The 24,459-nt window shown below is 46.7% G+C and overlaps 1 protein-coding gene across 3 annotated transcripts in view; it reads left to right on the top strand.

Moving 5' to 3' along the window:
* Nucleotides 1-24,459, top strand: part of LOC142564089 (chymotrypsin-1-like) — a 69,015-nt gene that overhangs the window by 27,404 nt on the left and 17,152 nt on the right. For all 3 annotated transcript variants that reach the window (XM_075674930.1, XM_075674928.1, XM_075674929.1), the window contains exons 4-6: nt 10,789-10,898; nt 16,318-16,459; nt 21,621-21,732. In XM_075674930.1, the coding sequence (XP_075531045.1) occupies nt 10,789-10,898; nt 16,318-16,459; nt 21,621-21,732 (364 nt within the window). The remainder of the gene's footprint in view (nt 1-10,788; nt 10,899-16,317; nt 16,460-21,620; nt 21,733-24,459) is intronic.

A 24,459-nucleotide genomic window follows, 5' to 3' on the forward strand; every position in this document is an offset into this window, starting at 1 on the left:
GAGTCAGATGCATGCATTGGCGTACGGAAGTGGCTTAGTGGCTTGCCATCAGATTTAAAGAAAATTGACGTGAATGTGATCTAGACTGTTCTGATCTGATGTTCTGTTCTGTAATCTGACTGTTCTGATCTAGATTGTTCGTTAATGGTATCTAGACTGTCTTTACGGAAGGCGTAACGCTCCGGTCGAATGCGTTACGAATGCTGCGATACACGACATGAATATCGAGGATGCAGGCTGAATATGCCAGCCCATCACTAAAATGTGACATATTAATCTGTCATTAAGCAAAGAAAAATGTTTTTGTTTGCTTTTTTGCTTTTGCGGTTGCTTTGTCGACTTTCATGGAGATGTTAGTTTCAGCATCTAACCGCCATGTTTAGACAAAGCAGTGCTTGCACTGTAAACGTGACACAAGGCAATGCCTATGAGACCCACGAATTTACTTGGCCGTAATTCCCCCCGAAAACATTCAATGAAGCAATTATCGAAGTGAAAATTTAGGAAACGTACCTATTCAGTGCTAGAAAATAATATGGATTTATTAGATTACAGGGCGCAATATTCAAAAAAAAAAATTCACCGAAATGTGACATGCACGTTAGAACAAAGTACCAAAGCAAAATTGCAACAGTCAGATTCGAAATCCCCCCCCCCCCCCCGCCGCTCCGTCGACCTGCTAATCTCAATTTGAAATTTCCAATCTCGAAGTTCTAGGTTCTCAGCACTGGGGGTGTCGTATGTTTATCGTGGCCTTAAAAATTGCGGCCTTCCAATGCAATCCATCGTTTTACCAAGAAGTTCATCGTATTTTTTTACGTCTGCCTGTGAGAAATCTGGTGAGCGTTAGAATAATGTTATGACTGTAACACGAGCGATCAACAACGGTACAATAAAACTGGAGCCAACGTTTTGACAAGGTGGCGTCTTTGAAAGAGCAAGAACAGCGACTTAGACAGAAGGTATATGTCATGCTTCTGATCGTTGGTCGGCAAAACATAAGGTGACTTGCATTGTGCCACTAAATATGGCTCGCTGAAACACATTAATCCCTTTATTCGTATTGCTCCCAAATTTGCGTTGTCAAGGGCAACTAACAATATGATTAGAAATAAAAGGCTTGTAGTAAAGTGATTATAGAACGAAAGCTGCTTCCGTAGTCTTGAGCCATCATAGCACTCATGCAGGGTACATACGTAGATTTTTCTATTCGCTGGTGGATTCCATGACCAATCAAATTGCCGCTTTTTTGACAGCTCTATGCGTTTCAATGGTGTTGCCTCTAACATCCTGTTTGTTCAGGTCGGTTGATTCACAATTGTTATCGTCGTCTGACTTACAATGCATAAATAAGTCACGAAATTTTCTTATTGTCGAAATCGCTAAACCCTCGGTCGGCAGAATGAACGGAACTGTCTTAAGCTCACTCATAAAATGTATCTTTTTTTTGCTTAGGAATTACTCGCACTCCGACTAAACAAAGTGCTACTCAACCGGCGCTCACTCCCACTGAGACCCATCAGACGTTTACTAAACTGGGCTCGCTAAAACTACACTAAGCCAGGTTCACTCGTACCAGAATCAGACACAAGCAGGCCCGTTGAAACTCACGAGCTTTTACTCGGGTTTAGTGAGATTCTCATGATTACGTACGAATTCATGCTAATGGAAACAGGGGATCAGACTCCTTTGAAATTCATGGAGTTGCCCACTTACTCATTTGATTAGAACTCGCAGGCTTACAACTCACGGGAATTGCCAGCTCAATAAAACCATTGCTGAAGCAGAGCTCTCTTCAAAATCACGTTCACACTGACGTTTACAGACATGCACTGCTATGCATCGACTTACCGAGCCTTCTGCTCACACTCACACGTACTCGTTCTCGCTGATAATAACGTCCATTCACACTCGCCGGCGCTCACTAATTATCAAACAAGGGTGTCGAACTAAAAAAGAGATATCCGAGGACACATGAGCACTTATGAGTGGTGAATGCAAAAACATTGATGTCCAATTGAACGGCGCTGATGCTCTCTCCTCTCACACAACACCTGGTACTCTGTAGCACCTTAGCAGGTGCTCCCTTTCGACCACTCTGCCAGGCTCTGCTTCGGCGAGTAGTGTTGGAGTGAGAGCGAGGATGACGTGACGTCAAGGAGATCCCCTCTCGACTTACACTACACTTGGCGAGTTTTAACGTCGTAGCAGGTGTTGCCTTTCGACCGCTCTGCCAGGATCTACTCCGTCGAGTAGTGTTGAGAGTTAGTGCGATGATGACGTGGCGTCAAGGAGATCTCCTCTCCACTCACACAACACCTGGTGAGCTATAACCTCGCAGCAGGGGTTCCTCTGTCCTTTGTAGCAGGCGAATATGGGTCGTTAAAAACGCCGCATGTTCGGGGCATTCATGGCGAAGCTCGTTGAAGCGTTGGCTTTAAAGACAATAATTAAAAAGGCGCAAGTACCCTGTGAAATTGTGGCGCAGCCTGCTATAGCGTCGGGAGCAAGTCCTTGAGGAATCATGTTGACGTGCGCTCGACACCGCCCAGCATCGGATAAATTTAAGGATGTTTCTTGTCGTTGTACGTAGAGTGGCACATTCCCTGTGGCACATGCCTATTTACACAAGTTGGCGCGAAAGACGGCACCCACCTACTAGTGACCCAAATCGGCATCAAAGATGTTCATTGAAGAGAACGCTGAGATCGAGTGGCATATACCCCGTGCTCCAAGGTGGCGTAAAAATGTCTCATACAGCGTCACCTACCCAGTCACGCGTCTACATTGACCCATGTAGGCGTGAAAGTGGTTCGTTGAAGAGCGGCACATATGTGCACATTACCACATGCTCACATGAAGAGAAGGGCGGTTTCAGGTACGACGAAAGCCAGTTCCCGACGTTGGGGAAGACGCTGGAGACTGGGCAAGGACAAGGTCGTGGGCGTCGACGTTCAAGATCGAGATCAGAGAGACCAGGTATAGCATCTCGCAGCCGCTCCGGTGGCCGGTCTGGGAACAGATCAGCGTCTACAGTGCGCTTCGGACTGAACGGACAGTTGGGAACTGAGACTGCGCGTGGCCCCAATGGAACTGCGGGACAGGGTGCGCGCAAGAGTCGTGTGTTGTAGTGTCTACAAGGCAAGGGCCCCAGTGGAGCGGCCAGTGGTACTACCTGGGCGGAGCGCACAAGTACTCGAACGGAGACGCCTAGTTTGGTAAGGCCAGAGCATAGCAAGAATGAGGCGAGATTCAAGAGGCTAGAACAGGAAAACGCAGAGTTGAGAGAAATGGTGAGGTTGCTTAGGGCAGAAATCTCGGCCCTTAACGGTGTGGCAGGACCTGCACCGGCCGAGAGGGCAATGCCTGAGCCCATAGAGAGCATGGATTTTGCTGATGTAGGTGAGGCTAGTGATTCGCGCCCCTCAAAGAGGAAGGCGGTGACTCATGAGGCGGAGCCCGCGTCGAGCAAGCTGAGATCTGAGGTGAAGGAGATGCTGTCGATTGTTGTGGATAGTGTTAAGCAGGTCAACGATGGTCTGGCGCAGCTGAATACGCGTCTCACAGAGTCGCTCGGCTAGATCGATAAGAGGTTCAAGGAGCTGCAACGTAGAATAGAGTTGTTGGAAAACAAATCCAGTCTGAGTGCCTCTCCCCTTCTTAGGTCGGGATCCTAGTCGGCTCGTTCCTCGACAGGGAAGTCTCAGGTTCAGCAAGATGGCTCGCAGCAATTGCTTCAACATGGCGCGACAAAATAAGGCTTTTTTGTGTGTGGCAGTGGAAATGTAGGGGGTATGCTCGTAAACGGGTGCTTCTGCAGCAGTATATTCGTGCGTGTAAGGGTAGGCCGCAGGCTATTTTACTGCAGGAGACAATGACGGAAGAAGTTTCGGCGGATCCAAAGCTCGGGGGACCTGCATTCTGTTGGATAGCAAACGGACGCAGGTGGTCCATGATCTTAAGATACCTTTCAGTTCCCCGGAATATGTCATGATTGAGATGATTCCTAACCGAGTGAACAAGAAAAGCGTGTTTATCCTGAACGTGTATAGTGCCCCGAGGGACAGGGTGCAGAGATTCTAGCTGCTTCTGCAGAAGGCTTCTAAGCTTGCCGGGGACCGTCCGCTGATCGTGGCTGGGGATTTTTACGCTCCGTATCACGTGTGGGGTTACAAGCATGACACAGGTAAAGGGAGAGACCTTTGGCAGAACGGTGCGGTGTTTGACCTTACGCTTGTCACTGACCCTGCCCTTCCAACACGTATAGGGACGTCGACGTGTAGGGATACTACCCCTGGCCTCTGCTTTGTGAAGAACGCGGCCAAGCCTAGTTGGTGCAGTCTTGCCGAAGACCTAGGTAGTGATCATTATTTTAACAAAGTCGTTTTTGAGGCTGAGGGTAGGCGCCCTACGGCTTTAACGTTTATAGACTGGGATAAGTTTCGGATGATCCGGGAGGTGAGACGAGAAAGGGGAGTCCCTGGAGGATTGGGTCATCCAGGTGAGGGAGGATTTAATACGAGAGTTAGTCTGGGGCACGTCCTTGCTAGAGCTGTACACGAAGCAGTGGGGTCTGCCTCGGAGGAAGAGCTGGTTGAAAAGCTAGCCAACAAATACCTTCCTGTTGCGGACCCGGATGCTCTTCTGACGGAGAAGGCCTACACGGGAGAGGACAACTTTTCCCTAGATGACGACTCTCTGTGGAAGAGATACGCACGGTTTTGCATAACCTTAACAGCAAGTCGGCTCCTGGACCGGACGGGATTTCGAACAAGCTTTTGAAGAATCTGGACGATAGGTCAATCAAGTACCTTACCGGGGAAATTAACGCTGTGCGGAGAGACGGGGTGGTTCCTGAGCAGTGGAAGACAGCTCTCGCGGTGCTGATTCTCAAGGCTGGCAAAGTCCCGAGCATTGATAACTTAAGGCCTATTTCCCTCACTTTGTGTGTGGGCAAGGTAGCCGAGCATGCGGTGCTCAATCGGCTTACAAGGTACCTTGAGGAGAACCAGGTCTACGCCCCACTATGATTGGTTTTCGGGCCAGGCTGTCGACCGAAGAGGCAATGAAGCTCATCAAGCATCAGGTCATTGATGGAGATGGAAGGGGCGTTAAGGCCATCCTAGGGCTGGACCTAGAGAAGGCTTTTGACAACGTTCGGCACTCTGATATTCTTAAGTCCATTTCGGATCTTGGCCTGGGCACGCGCTGCCATAACTATGTCAGGTCCTTCCTGAGGGTTGCGGAGCTGGAGTCAAAGACGTTAAATCTTGGAGACAGGGGCACTCCTCAGGGGGCCGTCATCTCGCCCACATTGTTCAATCTGGCCATGGTCGGATTGACCAAGAAGCTCTTGGAGATTGAGGGGATTAAGCACACCATGTATGCAGAAGACGTCACGATATGGTGTCCCGGCGGTAGTGAGGGCTATATCGAAAGTGTTCTGCAGGAGGCAGTAGATGTAATTGAAAATTATTTGGACTCGACGGGGTTAAGGTGCTCCTACTCCAAGTCGGAGGTGTTGCTGTACAGTCGCACTAGAAGGGGACCCAAGCCAATGGGATGGATCGCCGTGGACCAGCTGAGCATTCAACTTCGTACAAGAAATGGCGATCTGATACCTAGGGTGGATAAGATCAGGGTTCTGGGGATAATGATTGAGTCGAACGGCGCCAACACGCTGGCGATCCAGAAGATCATTGTCAAGAGAGAAAATGCGGTACGCCTAGTGAATAGAGCGGCCAACAGGCAGACGGGGTTCAAGGAGGATAGTCTGATTAGACTTATGCACGCATTTGTATTGTGTCACTTTACTTATGTGGCGGCCATGCACAAGTGGAAACCATCGGAGAAGGAGAAGCTTGACACGCAGATTAGGACGATCACGAAGAAAGTGTTGGGAGTGCCAATGTGTACCAGCACCGATCGACTTCTCCAGCTGGGAATTCATAATACCTTGGATGAGATAGCTGAGGCTCTGGAGAGGACGCAGATAGTGCGTCTCTCCACGACTAGCACGGGTCGGCAGATTCTGAGAGAGTTAGGTGTTCCTAAGGAGAAGATTTCGCAGCTTGATGTCGGTATTCCCTTGAAGGCCCGTAATCGGTATCACGTCAAGCCTGTTCCCAGGAACATGCATCCGGAGCGAAATGTGGGCAGAAGGAAGGCCAGGAGGGCTTGCCTGCTGAGACTCATTCGTGATGAAAATCAGAAGGTTGGCTTCGTCGATGCTTTTTTAAACGAGGAGAGGAAGGTGTTTACCATAGTTGTCGTGGACAATGAGGGCAGTGTCGTTCACGTTGCTACCGTTGGGACTGATAGGACACAGGTCGCGGAGCAAGCAGCTATTGCTCTCGCCCTGGTTGACAGGCGCAGGCCTTTTGTATATAGCGATTCAAAGTCGGCCGTTCGGGCCTTTGAGAAGGTCCCGGTGGCTAAGGTTGCTTTTAAAATTATGCAGACATGTGAGATCTCTCAACACTACTTATGTTGATTCCCTGCTCACCTTGGGATGATTGAGGGAGCCCCTCCGAATCTGAATGAGTCCACTCATTAGGCAGCGCGAGATCTTACCCTGCTCTCTGCCCCGCGCCACGGCGTGGCGGTACTCCCCGAGAACAGAGACTCCCCTTCCACATACAATGAAATCACGACGTATTACCTTCTTAATCGCAGGGTTTACGGTTTGCCACATCCTAAACTAAACAGGGCTCAGGCACTTACATTAGGCTTACTACAGACTGGTACTTACCCTTGCCCACGGAGACTGAACATGTTTTATCCGGAGACGTATACAGGGCCTCATTTCCAAGATTGTGGTGCTTTAGCCACGCTCGAACACATTCTCTGGTTGCGAAAGAATTGAAGACTCGGCGATCAAGGATGCGTCCAAGTGGGAGGCTGCACTTCGCAGCCCGGACCTGGATAAACAATTCTGTGCTGTCCAGCAGGCTCACGACGTGGCCTTGAGGCTAGGCCTTCCGGTCCCGAAGTGGGAGCGGCCCGCTTAGTGGTTAATTATCACTACTTGCAGGACCAAATAAAGTTTTCCATCCATCGCTCAGCACAGCAGCACGATGAGCTACCCATTTTTCAATGAACTACTCAGCAAGCCAGATAGGCGCAAAAGCGGTTAGAGACAAACATACATTGCCACCGGGAAGTACGTGAATCACGCTCAGAATGAGAATGCAAGAAAATCCAAAAAGTAAAGTAACAGTAATAAATTAGTGAATGTTCACTCGATTATGTAAGCTTTTGCTCACACTCTGCGACGTGCTCGCGAAGATTGCAGCGTGAGAGAAATAGCACGTTCCGTGAATTGAGCGTGAAAACCCCAAAGTAACAAGATGCTTAACCTAACTATATTATATAATAGCAGTGCTGCAAATCCAAAAATACTGAATGAGTCAGGTCCGGCTCGCCTCACAATTCTAAAGAAAGCACTGGACACCGAGGATTTCCAGATCCGCCGTTGTCTCTCAGATGGAACAGGAGTGCCAACCACAACACAAATTTGCGCAAGTGTAGACGCGCATGCAACACGGCCAGCGCACACCCGCCATATCGACATCGACATCAGTCGCACTGCACGCGATAGCCCCATCCGCACTAGGCAACAGTCCCGAAGTGATGTTTAAGCAGGACGCGGGTGTGGTACGGAAAAAGAAGATTGAGCGAGCGCTGACAACGAACAACTGAATAAATGCCGCTCGGCATTGGGCGTTCATATCGCCTGCTTCTCGTGACGCCGCTGGAGCTGTGAGTACTAACCTTGTGTGACCTTCGTCCCAAAGCAGCAGGGGAAAGGGATAAGCAACTTTCTGATGGCATCGAATGCTTTGCACTCTCCTGCGAAGCTTCCCACATTTCCCTTCCAAACTGCCTGTATCGTATAGCAGAGGCGCGAAGAGTGGACACAGCCTTAGGAGGGAAATGGGAAGCACGGGACATATAGGAAGTGGATGTATGGCGCCGTACATCTAGACTGAACGGTGGTGTTGCTTGATTTGCCCGCGCTACGACGGCTTCCGACTGGCACTATGCAGGGGCGTATCTGTCGAATGTGCGTGTGCGAGTGAGGGAAAGAGGAGGTGCGATTACCCTGAGGATGCAACGTAGATCCAAGTGTAGTGCTGCCAACGACCCAGCGCCCACGTGATTCGATGCGCACCGCTCTGTGAAACATTTCAGGTTGCCGTAGTCTCCACAATACTGGCAATGTATTTCTTTAGAAATTGACTGAGACTCAACCAAATATTTAATTGTTGTCTAATGCCTTTGCTCAGCCGGGTTCACTAGAGGTCAGACTCAGCAGAATTGTTCTCAGTGTGTCTCACTAAGCCGAGAACTCACGGGTGAGCTTGAGTCTGAGTGAGTCTACTCATGAGTGAGTTTTGCCGACCGACGCGCTAAACTAATACAGGATGTCTGAAAAGTCATACGATGATTCAGTATCGTATGACTTAAACTAAGCTAAATGCGCTTCTACAATCCTGGAAATGAGTTAATCGCAGAAATGAGAAAATGACAAACACCTAACCCAAAGAAGAAAAGGCAAGCAGGTGGTTAACCGTGGTCACGCTCGATTTTCTACCCTATTCGTGAGGAGATGAGAAGCTGAGAAGGAGAGCCGGTGTGCGCACGCCCACACATGAATGTTTACCACGTACAGTCACAAGCGGTCGACAACACATTCGTATTCAAGATGCGTATTAACGTCTTGTTTACCTCTTGAATGCGCACCAGATTGCTTCGGCCACGGTCCTACGATATTTTTGCATCCGAGAAGGATCTGTCGTCTGAATGGTTACATGTAAGCAGAGCACGCCGTTTAGAGTGAAACGTGGACAATGGACACCGAATTTGCTGTATATTTGCGTCACACCCGCAAGAATGGCATGCGGCGCTATTAGTCGTTAGGACATGTGACTGAAACTGTATACTTGAGATTAGGAGAGAACAGTGATGCTGGGCAGGTCATGCAAATGATCCTTGCTCAGTCTCAAACCATTTCACTAACAAGCATATGTTGTAGATCATTACAAGATACCATATGCTATGTTCACTCATTTTCGAAAAACATTTGTGATTACGCACATTCGATTAATAATGGAGGTAATAAACAGTACCATTAAAAAAACAGTAGAATTACAAATGGATAGGTAATTTTTAAACAACTGAGGCCAATCAGTCTATGTAAAATGGTACTAGTCTTCCCTCGCGCATGTAAAATCCGGCGTACCACAGGGCTGGGGCCTGGGTCCAACCTTATTTCTAATCTATAATAACGACACAGGAAAGACTATCTTCTACTATCACGTTATTCGCATGCTACTGTATTATATGCAGATGAATTATTAACACCCAAGATAATTCGCTACATTTAGACCTCGACAAGCTCGCATTTTGGCGTCGCCAGTGGCCAATGGAAATTCACATTTCTTAAACTAAGGCCATGACGTTCACGAGAGCACATAACCCAGGAGAGAGGTGCCAATTGAAGGAATGGATGTTGAAATGGAATCCACATTTAAGTATCTCGGAGTTCATTTATCGTTTGATTTTTCTTGGAACGAAGAAACGAATACCAAAACTAGTAAGGCATCTGACACATTCGGCATTATGAAACCCAACATGGCCAAATGTACTATTTAACTATTAGCATGAGCTACGCTTCTTCGGTTTAGGGTAGAATATGCCTCCATCATTTCGAATCCACAACAAACGTATCTTGTCGATAAACTAAAGCTAATACACAATAAAGGAGCAAGATTTATCCCGAAGAAATACTCCCGCAACTGCAGCGTTACAAACATCAAGGAGTCACTTTCATTGGCCTCACTTGATAATCGCTCATAGCAATGACGCTTTTGCCCCATTTTCATGCGCGTTAGTAAAGTGAATCCCTGTTCCCTGAATCTCGCATCGTTGCAGTTCATTGTATATTTCAGCGTTTTGATGACCAGTTTAAAGTAAAACCAGTTTCATTTTCGCGCACTAATCTGTATCATTATTCACAACTTCTTTTGGCAATGTAGCATTTCAATAAATTATCAAGGGGCATTGTATGTGTCACTAATCCCGACGCTTTGGTTAACGGGTCAAAGCTTTGCCCGAATCCTAAATGTGTGATAATGTAGGTGTTTAGTGTGTAGCTGCATATGTTCTGTTTCCTGTGTGTAATTATGCCACTGTACCTGACTAATGTTCGTTTTTTGCACCTCAGTTATTGTAACTGACTCCCCCCTCCAACATAATTCCCGAATAGGCCTTCAGGCTATATTAATAAATAAATGTGAATAAATAGAGATCATGATCGGTAGCTTATCAAAGTGACAGAACGGAAGTCGAGAGAATGAATACGCTGCGTGAGGCAGTCGAGAATGAAGCGGCATGTTGAGAAGACGAATTTCGCTGCAGCACGATGCGTTCCGCTGACCCAACACCAGAGTAACCGGAAGTCGCTTGGGCAGGCCTTGGTAATGCCGTGGGGGCACAAACACTCTGAGCCTGAGGACGTCTGTAAAGCACAAGGCACGCAGCACCGCTGACCTCGCAGTCTTCCAGATTGCCTTCGATTCGGACGCAGCCCGTTACATGGAACCTCTAGTCGTTTAGCGCGCCAGATACCGCAGAACTTGTCACATATTTTCGGCGGCCTGTTTCATGTTCAATCGCTGTTTTACGATGGCACACCCTTCCTTAAAACTAAAGCATGCTCGAAAAATGATTGGCCATTATGTGGTATTGCGCAAAAAAATGCCTGTCACCTTTTTTCTTCCGTAGGTTCAAGTTTTTGTTCTCTTTGATCTTTCGTCGGATCGTGGAGGTGGATGTGGCGGGAGCATCATTACAAGGAACGTTATTCTGACTGCGGCGCACTGCTTGTTTGTTAAGTGAGTCGTCTAAAATGTTTCTGCACTTGATACAAACAGGAACCGGGCCGAGTTAGTAGGTTAACGTCTTCGAAAACGCAGTACAAACTAGTGAACTAGTGAAGTACTACGTGAACAAAGAATCAGAGAACACGAGCGCTAATTCATGACTAAATGTTTAAATTCGGACACGAGATTATACGGAACACAAATTAAATGACATGGTGCATGCCAAATTTGCAAGGTGCATCGGCAAATTGTGCCGCATATAAAATTTACTTCCTTTTTATGGAAGCCGATAAAAGTCTCGACTGTATCGCGGTTTATTTATTTCTTGTTCTTTCTTTAAACTTCGGAACAAAATTTTAGTTTGATCAAACGCGGTTCGGTTCCGAAATAAAAAGGCAATTAGACTGTCAGGGAGCTGAGGCATATAATATGCATAAACATTCTACCTCACGTGTAAGTTAAGCTTCTAAACTACGCGCTTGTGCTTTATTTTCTCGCACTTAAAATATTTTTCGCACTGGACTCCTTGGCCGTTTATGCCTAGTTTCGCGACATGGACAGGCCACTGAGCCTCTTGACCGCTCACTTTCTTCGACTAGCATCAAGAAAATCCTATGAAAGCGACCCTAGGGCAGAAAGGAAGCATAGAAAACAGTCATAGGAAAGCAAGCATAGAATCCTTCGCTTGCTCTCTTGATCTCGTATACTTTGTGGCAATGACAATATTATCGAGATCAGCTTTCTTTGTGCCTTCTTCAGGCGTTTTGAGCGTCCGTCCGTCCATAATGCATTCGTTGTCACACCATCATCGTGAAGCGTTCGTGGTCGTTCCGTTGTCGTCAATCCGGCTTCATGATTAAACTCTCGTAATGCCGTCGTCATCACGCCATCGTCATCATGCGTGCGTCGTCATACAGCCTTCGTGATACACCGTCGTCCCACCATCGGCGAAATACACTCGTAGTCTCTCTACTGTCCCCACACCGTTGTCATCGTCGCCATATCGACGTCGTCATTCAGTCGTATCATGTATTCGTTGTCATAGTGTCGTTGCGGTGCCGTCGCGGTCTTTCCTTCGTCGTCACTCTGACTTCATCATCCGACTCTTGTCACACAGTCATCGCCATACTATCGTCAGCCCGCCGTGTTCATTACACCACCTTAGCCGTTCCATCAACTTCATTGCTTCTTCGTCATTCCATCATCGTCACTGCATCGATGTCATACCATTATGCTCATAGGCCACCTTGGCAGGCGAGTGCAGTAGCAGAATGGGCCGATACTGGAGACAGTGTACGTCGCATGTAGCCGAAGCAATGGAAATCTCAGTATGACCACTGCAGATTTTGAATAAACGTGACCTCAGCAATACAGCGAGTCGCTACATTGCTTCAATGCTAATCTCATTACCGTCGAGAGTTATCGTGCGGTGGTTCTGCCGTGTCTTATTTTCTGAGTTATAGTTTATCACTGTGCAATTCCGTTGAAAACAAGGCCAGCAACCAGGACATGGCATCTTTAGGGACAGATAAAGATGGTAGAGCGGTTCTGCATGTGACCTATGTGGCAATACCCCAGCCACGGTCAAGAAAGTCCGAGATAGTTCGCAAAAAACAAAAGAGCTTCGTTTTAGAACCGCGGTGTCTGTATAACACACTGATGGACACCTTAACCGCGGTTTTGGTGCAAAGTATAGAAAAGTAAAAAAATAAGAATAAAGGGAAGTGCGGCACGTGGCCAGTTCGACAAGAGGTAAGAAAGCGTTATACATTTTTCCTAGCAGCATGATTTACAGTGAGTCTACGGGTCATGTGGACGTCGACATGGGCGGTAAAGTCGATGCCCCACAAGAAGTCTAGTAGACCATGGATGGGGCTGCTACGCCTTGAGCGCGTGGCACCGAAGGGAACAGGAGATCCTGAAGGTTCGCCGTCCGGAAATAGAAGTGTCGGTATGCAGACACCATGGGGCTACTTTCGGCGTTGTGACCTGAACATTACAGAAAAAAACTCTGAAACCAGGGCCTCATTTTCCTGAAAAATGAAGGAATTTGAGGGAGGTCATTCAACCCTGATGGAAGAGTCATTCTCCTGCATGTACACATCCCATACTCAGCACGAGTGTGAATGAGTGGTCTTTCCGCGAAAGGAATGTCCGACACTGGCCGCTCTTTTCCAGCGCACGCTCGGTCTCGTGACCAACAACATTGGGCGCGCGAGATGGTGCTCCCATGAAGCCACCAGTCTTTTCGGCGCAAACTCCGAAGCTTCCCTTGCACCCTTAGCCTACGGCGTTAGGGGGTATCGTAATCGTTGGTGAAATTTTTATTGTTGTTGTTGTGTGTGAGCGACTTAAACGTCAGTGTCATTTGTTAAAGGACTATGGTAACGCGCGGGTGTACAACTTAACCGTTGTTATAGGTTTGAATTTCTCTTTTAAGGTTAAGTCCTATGGCTTTCAGTGAGCGCATGATTTGCAGTGAGACGCGTTGGTTGCGTTCCGCTAGCGCGTGTTCTGTGCAGACGGGATGAACGTTAGTGGCTGGATCCCACGTGTGAGCTGAAGGCGGCAGTGTTCCGAGTTTTATCTTAAGCGTGCATGGAAGTTGTTAAGAGTTGACCCGTTTTTTAAAAAGTTCTTCTGAGTGCGTAAGTTACGCAAATTTAGTTTAGCGGTACCCTTAAAGCCTGTCATGAGTGGAGGAAACGTCTGCGTGAGGTGCAAGCATGCGTTGTGAATTGTGACCGAAATATTAGCGATACTTTGGCCATGCACCCGCAGAGTCGGCAAGGCTGTTCAGTGGCACCAGTACGTGAGATAAGTAGTCCACTGTGATAGAGTGTGAAGGCGCTGTTCATGAAGTTAGGCCGTCTAAGGGTTTTGAAGCGTTAGTTATTTAGAGCGTTTGGTTTAATTCTACGTATACATTTGCTATAGTCTAGCACGACAGTCGCGCTTCGTCTGGGTCAGAGGAACGTGACCGCTCTCCCTAGTAGCACAAAATTTTCGGGTGAAGATTTCCAGTTCCTAGTTGAGCAGCTCAAAAAAATTTTAGTGTGAAACCCGGTGGTGTGACAGCTGATTTCGGGCGTCTGCGCGTTGTGTATTACTGCGTTGCCGGGATCGGCTCTTCCGCGCCGGTTGTTGCGAGATGGTTGCAAGCATTCTGAGTTTGCAGTTGTTGCAGAAGGCCAAGCCGTTTTCTTGGTCACCAGCCATTCTCTTCCTACCCGCACTGACGAGCCGACATTTTCCGGGCCGCGGGGGAGAAGTTAAGTTTGGCGAACTCGTCGAATAGCGGAGGCCTGGGTCAGTGTGTTACCGACGTCAAACATCATTCCACGGAGTCGATGCGGACACTGAAATGCTGAAAGAATCGGCTTTCCTACAAGAAGGTGCGCCTTTCAGTGGCGGCAATTGGGTAGACTTCGGCTTGGGAACGAGACGTCGGAGGGTTTCCCCGAACTTCACCTAGAGATGGCAGGACCTGGAGTGGGTTTACCTTCTGGCGAGCTTGGGACACAGAGCTCTCGCCCGTCTTTAGTGAAACACTGGGTCTGGTATGGTGACTTCCCCATTTCCAGGATGAGCTTGCAGCCGGCGCATGCGCTTTGTGTCATCCTTCTCCTCTTCGGAGGTGGTGTGCTGTGTCATTAAGAACCACCGGACTTGTTGAGTGAGACACTACCCAGCGAGTGATCTAGCGGAGCGTGCTCTTCCAGATGTAGTAGCTATGACGTGTAACTTCTGCGCGCTACGATGCACGGCGCTCCGTGCTCCTGTGAGTGCGAGTATGACTGTTCTCTCTAAATAAGTTTGCCTCTTCTATGTAAACAATACGCCCCCTCCCTGTGCCGTTTCTCCATCCTCTCGCCCTCGTACTCATCACTAAAGAAGCAACCATCGTCAGGAAGGCTCGGGCGACGGCATAGGCCCGCTAAGCCTCACTGTGGCCCCCCGGTAGCGTAGGCCATGGCAACCCGCTTCGAGACGCACGGGCGGTGCAGGCTAGAGAGCGACCATCTGCGTGGCGCCAGACACGGACGACTGCGACCCCCAAATCCTAGAGACTGCAACCCAGTCACGCCATCCATGTTTACAGTAGCAGGAAAACCAGACGTGGACAACAGAAAGCCAGATAACGAGAAGGAGGAGGAAACGATAATCTTTCAGCCGCAAGTTCTTCATTTATTGCGAAAAAAGGAAAGATATATTTAGGAAGAAAAGAAGGAATAAATGTTTGTTTCGTTTTACACTGCGTAGTCTACAGATGTTGACACTGGCCGACTACATGCTGGCGCACAGGAACAGAAGTGTACTTCAGTTGAGTAGCTCTGGCTGCGCTGCCACTGAAAGCTGTAGCTGGATGTAGGTAGGGTCCTCTTTCGCCTCGGTTTTAATAAAAAAGACGATAATGCTTCACCGACAGTGGAATCGAACCTCTGCCGTCGAGCACAGCAGACAAGCCCTCTAGCCACTACATGGCTCGATTTTTTCTTGCTCCTACGTCACTGATATTTGAAAGCTGTCAAGAAACGGGCCCCGATCGGGCACATACTTATCGAATTACGAAGATAGCCAGCTTATCGAAAGGCTCGGTCAGCCACTTTCGCCTCTTTTTCTTTTGACTGCTGGCACTCTGAGGAGCCGTCTTAGATTTCACTATCTCCCAGACCCAACCACTTTTCTCTGTATTCTTCCACGTTGTGCGCAAAAAAAAAAATCTTGCGACATTGCACCGGCTTAACAATCGTACACATTGTACCTGTACTAACACTTCTTCGCGGCAGTACAAATGGTGTCGTCGATGTAATTTACACCACATCAAACAGCCGTAGGTAGTACGTACAAGCGGTACGATTGCATAGCACATTGCCGCTGATGACGTCGCAATGCGCGTTTCTCTCCGAGTACGCTCGTCCGCTGCCGACCTAGAAAGCAACAATTAGCATGTCGTGGGTTCGCGTTGAACGGCTGGCGTAGAAATTGTACCGCCGTCCTGCTTACGACGTCACAGGCACATACGGTCACGCCCCCCCCCCCCCCATCTCCTTCCCACCCAACACAGACACAACTACTCAATTTTCGCAAACACGCTGGTCCATTTCGTATCTCATTGCGGAACCACGAACAATCATAGCTAACCATGTACCTGCAAATCGGTTCGCATAAGATCTATTCCTGCAGCAATCTGCCATAATTTGTTTACATTATTTCCTAAAAACCTCTACATTAGGTAAAGTTACGTATAGCTGTACCCATGTGGCTCCAGCTCTCTTCTGCTTCTTTTCCTCCACAATACTCTAGACACCTCTTTCTTATCTTGACTGCTGACCTCCGTATAGAGAATAAACGTCTATCGGCGAAAAGATCACTTAATGTATATACGCTGTTCTTGTTACAGTTGTTAATACACGCTTCTTTATTTCAGAGGCGCCTTTGCGCAAAAGGTCACGGTGGTGTACAAATCCCACCTGTATAATAATGGTAAAGCAGTTCAAGCTGAAAAGATGATGCTGCACCCAAAATACGTCAGCAAGTTAGAAATCGTGCATGACATCGCACTTCTAAAAGTAAGTTTGAAATTCTGAAGCACTCTTCAGCGATCATACAAGCACTTTAGCCTTATGCCATTGTCTAAAAGGTGCACGCATAAAGAAGAGGCACAGCGTTCTTGTATTGCTATTTTAGACAACATTTCAATAAATATTCTGAATGAAGAGAATGAATATTAACAGGAATTTATGTCCAAGAGGGGCAGACTCATGAATGAGGGACGCCGCATAGGAAAGCTCCACTTTATCAAGCACAAAGCAGGTATTTCGTAGCATGTGCCTACCTCGGCAGTGTTTTGCATACCGTCCCCAATGGAATTTAGTAGTAGCACAAGAAAAAAAAAAGAAGAGAAAATGCATTCCTGAAAAATAGAATTGGACTGTTCCGATGCCAGTCATTTCATTTAAAATCACATGACATAACCGCCGACAAAAATGTCTCAATTCAGTTTTTCTGAACAAAACGGTTACTAAGAGCAATATCAGTTTTTCATTTCGATATGCTGACAACGTTGCTTACAGCAGTCAGGTAGGTGATATCGTGTAACACCACAAAAGTTTCGCCTTCAGGGGACTGCGCAAATGAAAGTGTCACCTCGTGCTCTTTACAAATGCCATCTAAGTAAACAAACTGAAAAAAAATTTTTTGCCCATTTATATGCAGTGTTGGTTCAGAGGGATCGTGAAAATTTGTTCCGATTAATCGTTCGCGTTCACAAGTGATCCACAGAACCTGTTATATGCTATAGCCACGACACAAATTAATAAATGACAGAGCGCCTAACCCAAAGGTAAAAAGTAAGGAAACGTTTATTGGACTTGCATATTAAAAAGTGTTATTTTAGGTACTATTTTATTGTTTACGCTTTTGAGCAATTATTGCTTACCGGTGCTGCGCAAGTGTTTGCGCTGTCACAAAAGACGACAGTTGACCTTGATTGGTGGAAAGTTATTGGGTGTTCTGACATCGCATAACTATAAATGGGATTAAACACACAGCACGGCGAATACCGAAGAAAGGAAGAGAAAAAAAAATTTAAAATACCCAAGGCGTTGTCAGCTGCGCCATGTATGAAACTGGTAGAAGTAGCTCCTGGGCAGTGTTCTCACCCAGTTGCAAGCGTCCGGGACCAGAAGTACACCGAAGACCTCCAAAATCGCTCTTTCCTTTTGCAAGCCCTGCAGCTTTCCACGTCGTCATCGGCGCTGGCCTATCAGTTGATGTCAACACAAATGCAGGGCCTCTTCAATTTTCGGCGTTCTGAGAGCCCACTGGTAGCCAGACAGCAGCTAGATAGTTCCTGCAGCGCTCACAGATGACGTCATGGCAACGTAGGTAGGGAACCGAAGACCACCCGAAGCCGCCCGAATGGTGCGAAATTGAATGACGGGACAGCTTGGGCTGGGATAAACGTAAACGTGCCACTAGAACGACAGTGATCTTTGCAGCACCACTCCGTGTAGTCGACGTGCCTGAGCGTTGCTCGCTTGGAAATGCATACGTTTGCCCGGAGAGTTGAAGTGGTGTTGGCGAGCAATAGCATTCGCGGATGCTATCACTCTCGGGAGATCTTGCGCGACTCGGCAAAAGATGCGCGTCGTGCCAAGTTTACTATCATTGCAGAGGACAGTGCACAGTTGGCACTCAGAATGCTGGTGTTCCAGAGCGGCCGTGGCAAAAAAAAAAAGAGAAGAAAGAAACGCCGTCCTGTTCTAAAACGCGAAATCTCGCGAAAGTGATCGAATCCCCTTAAAGCAACCGCTAGAGGATACTTGCAGCGATCCTGTTGACCACTGGGCGCTTGTGGCCAAATCGGCAAATGCGTGCCTATCATTGGTGATGACTGGACGGCGTGCACTATACCTTCACTTATGCTTGGGCCTCGCTCTCCGCTGTTCAAGTTTCATTTGACGATGATAGTACAAGCTTTCGCGGCAACTTGCTTGGGCTTCGATTTGAGAAGGATGTGTCGGGTAATCCAGCCTCTCTTAATTCTGGCCCCTGTGCCAAAGGATATGGAGCTGCCACGTAGAAATGGGGCCACTGGAACGCCGCGGTCGTAAGACCGATAATCAAACATACGTGTGGTGAATTACACGGACCTGCTGATCGACCCAATCACCGCATTTCACTGGCATCGACGGGCTAGTCGGAAGACGTCTTTTTGACGTCATTTACGAAGCCAATTATTGATAGTGTTAGTATCTTTCATGTCGTCACCGCGTTTTCGCTCAAGGACTTCGAAGGTCGACTGAACGAGGAGACACATAAAGCTTTCGCCTTAATAAGCGACCATGAAGTAGTCCAGGTGATTTTCTCGTTTTCCCGTACCGTACATCACTAAGATCAGAAAATGCTCCACCTGTATGACAAATGAAACCATGCCACGCTCAACAACGAATTAGCTCCATTCAAATGGGGCTTTGAAAATAGCTCGATACAAGAAAACTGGTTGCTTCTTCAAGATAAAATGATCCTCGTTGCGCTGAACCTCGTTGAATGTCGTTGCGCAGTTTATTCCGATAAGTTCACTTCGCGCTAATTGTTATAGACCATGGTTCACGAACGTGCTTAAAGAACTAGGTAGCAAAAAGAAAAAAAAGAAAATGACTGTGCCGCCTTATTAGGCTAAGGCAGAGTTCAAGCTCCCGGGAAAACTACTATGCAGCAGAAAGCGCATACTCGGCAGCTATACGCAACCGACGGACTCATATTTTTCTTTTCGACTTATCATGCACGATAACCGACAACACAAAAACATTCTGGCAAGTAATCAACACCAAGTTATCCCCTATTACAAGAATTTCCAATGATAGTGAACATTTGTCCCAACTTGCCTGTGCCATCATGCTCAACAGTGAATTTTTATCAGTATTGACCACCGAACCGAAGGCACCTCTTCCCGCTTTCCGTGTTCCTACCCTGTATTGAAGGCCGGGCATTACTTTTTCACCAGGTTGAATATCTGCACTGATTGATAACCTCAAACTATCGTCATCAGCCGGTGTTGACGAAATCACCGCAAAGCTAAAAAAAAACTCAAAATGTATCTCCAAGATGTGTCTAACGTTGCTTTCCTCACAGTCACTGTCATGAGGCACCCTATCGCAGGTGTGAGAAATGTGCAAGGTCTTTCTTCAAATGCGGTAACTGTGAACAGCCCTGAATCTATCGTCCCGTTTCCATAACTGGTGTCCCTCGAGAAATGGTGGAACATGTAATACACTCGCACGTAAATAATGCTCTAGACAGCAACTTCTTTTTCCCTCCATCACAGCACGGTTTCCGCAAACGTCTGTCATGTGACATTCAGTCAGCCACTTTTCTCAATGACTTACTAAAACCTTCATACGAACACTCAAGCGGATATCATCTTTCTTGAATTCGCGAAGGTGTTTGATAAACTAGCTTTCTCAGTTGAACTTTTGCACCCTGATAACTTAACCTGAATAAACGAATTTCTTAGGAACTGCTCACAAACCGTCAGTATTGACAGCACTACTTCGTACTTTCTTCTCGTTACATGCGGCGTTCCGCTAGGTTCGGTACTAGGCTCCCTCCTGTTCCTAATACTCTATTAATCTACTCTATACTCTAATGATCTATTACTGCATGTTACCTCTCATATTGGAACGTTTGCTGACGACTGCACTATATACCAATCTATCACTAACATTAACGGCCGCATTTCTCTGTAGAAAGACCAACAACATCAGCGAATGGTGTTATTGCTGGTTAATGGTGATAAACCCTGCTAAACGTAAATCAATTTCAGTTTCCCGTAGTGCAAAACGTTCCCACATCTTTAAACAATTACTAACATCGCCATTGGCACTGCGTACACGTTGAAGTATCTAAGCGTTACTATCACGCACGACCTAAGCTGGTGCTCGTATGTAGGTAACTTCACATCATCTACCAAAAAAGATCCTTAGGATTTCTCACAAATGTAACCTTCGCAATGCTCCTCAGCATGTTAAATTACTGGCATATTGGGCACAGGTCAGGCCGAAACACGAATATACATCGCCCACATGGAATCCTCACCAGATTTACCTTGTGCCAACGCCCTAGAATCCATGCACAATCGAGCCACAAGCTCCGTTCTTTCTACATAATTCGTAGGGCAATTAGAGCGACGTCACTAAAAACAGAATCGGGTGTTTATACATCCTATTCCATCGGTGCCGTATTACGAGCTTATCATTATCTCACAAGTTCTGCACCAGTACACTTCGCCACGCCCGTAAATTCTACCACATTCACGCATATCACTACGCACAGGCAATGCATTAACTGATCCTCGCTGACATGCCCTTCCCCCCTCCCCAAGTACTGTCGCCTTCTTGTTATCACTTTCTCCCCTCGCGCAGCAGCAGACTGGAATGGCCTTCCCCACCCCATCGCTACCGTCATCACTTCAGCTGGCTTCATGGATGAAATAACAAGTGCTTTGCAAATAATATTGTGAACAACCTTTTTAGTTATTTGTATTCCAACCCCTTATGTAACACCCCGCAAGAGATTTTTCAAGGAAATGAAACGAAATGGAAAAGAATAGAGTGCCACAGCGTTGTGTGCATATCTTTCATGACTGGTTGTTCACATAAACAATTTCAAACAATGCGTTATGCGTGTCTCGTTCTTCAAGTACGTTTTCGCAAGCGTCATGGAAGTTTCGTTGCGATTGTCGCCACAGAGACACCCATTACGGCTGTGGTTCCCCGGTGTCCCAAATCTGTTAGGCGCATTCACATGTTCATAATTGTCCGCATAATTGTGATTGACGCTAGATTTGACGTTACGTGAAAAAGACCAGTTTGATTTAAATATTAGACACATGTTGTTATGACGATGTAAAGATCGTGAAATCTACACGAATCCTTATAGGTGAATGTAACTATGTTTTGGCAGTTGTAACCATGCCTAAATTTTACCTGAATTACTCGCCACTCTAAGTACGTTGGCATGCAGCAGGGAGCGATACACATGTTTTCATTGGCCTATATTTACAAAATTATTCTGTTTAGTACTAAAAGAACACATTAGAGTTGATGTGACGTTACCTCCGAAATTGTTGATTGTTTAGACCAGTCTGATGCATCATGTGGATGTCATCTGTTGAAACATTTTCTCTTTATCTGGAAATGAGCAGTTACATAACGTTTCATTGAACAGCTGGCAGCGGACCTGGAATTCAACAGACAGGTTAAACCAGTGTGCCTGCCTACAGCTAAAATGGACCTTGCAGGCAAGACTCTTGTGGTTGCCGGCTGGGGAAGTACAGAATGTAAGTAGCAAGGTTTTCATTGCGCATAGTTGAAACTATATTTGCTAGAAATGAGGAAATGCATAAGCTCCGAGGCAATATGGCAAGGTGACGGCGTTTGGCATTTGCAGAAGCAAGCACATTTAGCGGGCGACAGACACGCACCATTACTGTTTCACATACTGTCGTCAAAATAGCCGCTAACTGCATGTTGACCCATTGCTAATTGTTACGCTGACGGCACAAATGCCTTCCCAAAAGATATTGCTTGCCTGGCTTAGAGCCATGAAAGACCAGAATACACAGGTCTCTGTAACACGTCTTTTTGATCAAACTGAAGTTTCATGGCCACCAGCTTCGGACAACACCATTTTACGAACATACTTAGCTCACACTTTTTTTTTCTAATTTTCCGTGGAGACAAGCTAGAAAGTGCCGCGCACAATGCGAAGCACGTAGTGCTTCCCGCATACGTTTCCTGGTAAAGAGTACTGCTGCGTAAGCTGCCGCACCGATGACAACTTGCGACGTAGGGAGTTACGTCACTGACGTTTCGTATATGAAAGAATCAGCCGAGCAACTGATTTCAATGTTGTTGCCACAGCGTTATGGGTGATGGGGCGCTGTCAAATTTATCATCACTGCCATTACTTCCGTTACTGTATATTACCATTAGAATTATTACCCTAAAGCAATAAGGCATTGCGTACCGCCTTCAGCAGTTGTAGCGGTGGTTTTCAACAGCTTCGCTGGAACACTTTCGCAGGGCCAGGATGTTGGGTCAATTTCTTTATGCACACAATAAGGACTTGGTAACGAACTTGGTAACACACACACACACGCACGCACGCACGCACACGTACGCACGCACACGCGCACACACACACACACACACACACACACACACACACATACACAGAGAGAGAGATAGAGAGACAGAGAGAAAACACAAACATGGCAAGCTTCGCCTTTAAACTAAAAAACTTGCTAAAAATAATTTATCTGACAATTTTTACAGTGTATTGTTACCGCCAGTATATTTACAAGATTTGTTTATTCGTTAGAAAAATGGAAGATACAGGTAGTCTACTATACAGGGGAGGGTCTCCACAATGAGATTGCAACCGCACCCTCAGGAAGCTTGCCTAAGAAGAAGGATGCGCTCTGCGTCGTTTTGGCTTTTTATACGTCTTTTTTACATCAAGGATCGCGCCTACGCCAGACTTCGGCTGTCTCTCACAGAATAAACGCAGGTAATCCCAACCCATTCACCATCGGCCAAACCAGTCAAAAGGAAATGAAGATGCTCGCTAAGGACATAATCGAACCATCATATAGTCCTTGACCCTCCCTCATCATATCACCGAAAATAGATGACAATACTAGGCGGTTCTGCATCGATTACCGCCATTAGCAAAATTTTCTAGAAGAACGCGTAAAATCTTTTTCCCTGTTCACCACGCCCAGTGAGAATGATTGATGATGAACTCGATTGAATCCCCTTCAAAACGAGGGTGGTGACAAATAGTCCCATACACTGCCTGATCCTTACACGGGCATTACAGGCATCTATGGTCGTTTAACATCTTGCTTATCGCTGTTCGATCTTTTCCCTTTTCATTCGAACCTCTAATTTTATACTGTACAGTTCACTATGTCTGTAATGACTCAGGTCCTATCATTCTCTTCCCTGCTACTTTTGCCACTAACACTGTGAAGGCATCTGGCTTACTCGATCCAATTCAGTTCGCTTTATTTAACATCGAAATGTTGAGGACCGCGAACATGGTCTACAGGCCTTTCTAACACGCACTGGAAGAGCATAAGGTGAGGTGTTACATACTCAGTAGAGTCATCTTAATCACACTAAGACAATGATTTACTAACATAATGCACTTATAAAACACACATGTGCAATGATACAATGGAAAGAGAAACGAAAGTATAAACGCGAATCGCGAGTGCACATTATACACAAATGTAATCAACAAATGTATCATGCAATACACATTGCAATGCACAATTCGGTAAATACACAATAACAATAATGTCATTTATCCATTTTTGCGCAAACAAAAAAAAAAGCACAATAACGAGTGTTAGACAATGCAGATTTCGTTTAGACAAGAAAGTAAGCTAAATCACAAAACTTAGTACGTGTACTTGGCCTTGCCCGTGGCATATCCTAGTATTTACAACAGCATGTATTTATTCTCCTATATGTGCGTTTTAATTTCGACAAAGTTCTTAGAGTGTTATTATTTCTGTTAATACCCATTTTATATAGTTGAATTAGTGTTTGCTCATGAATATCAGGCATAGGAAAGATTAGGAGGAATAAACGTTTATTTTCAAAACAGTATTCCGGGGCAAGCTCCGGTTCTACTCTAGGTGGGAGGTCTCATCCCAGGAACCCTCTTGCCTTCGCTGCCTCGTTGGCCCTGTCGGCAAGGCGTCGTTGTTTTGCCAGGTCCTCGGAGACGACATTGGCCTCCCACGTTTCAATGAGGTCTTCGCTTTCTTGTCTGTCTGAGTGTAGATGTCATGGGCACTCGAGGATCGGGTGCGCCAAGGCATCCGGTACTCCTCACATTGGGCAGTGGTATACTTTCCGCTTTGGGTAGTGTCTCTGCATGAGTATTTCGTGGGGGCCAGTGTTACTCTGTAGTGTTCTGAGCGTGGTACTTTCTTCTTTGTTGAGGTTTGCGTGAGGTGGTGGGAACACCCCGCATTCCAGCCTGTGATGTA

Source organism: Dermacentor variabilis, chromosome 11 (genome assembly GCF_050947875.1).
Source record: "Dermacentor variabilis isolate Ectoservices chromosome 11, ASM5094787v1, whole genome shotgun sequence".
Classification (NCBI taxonomy): Eukaryota; Metazoa; Arthropoda; class Arachnida; order Ixodida; family Ixodidae; genus Dermacentor; species Dermacentor variabilis.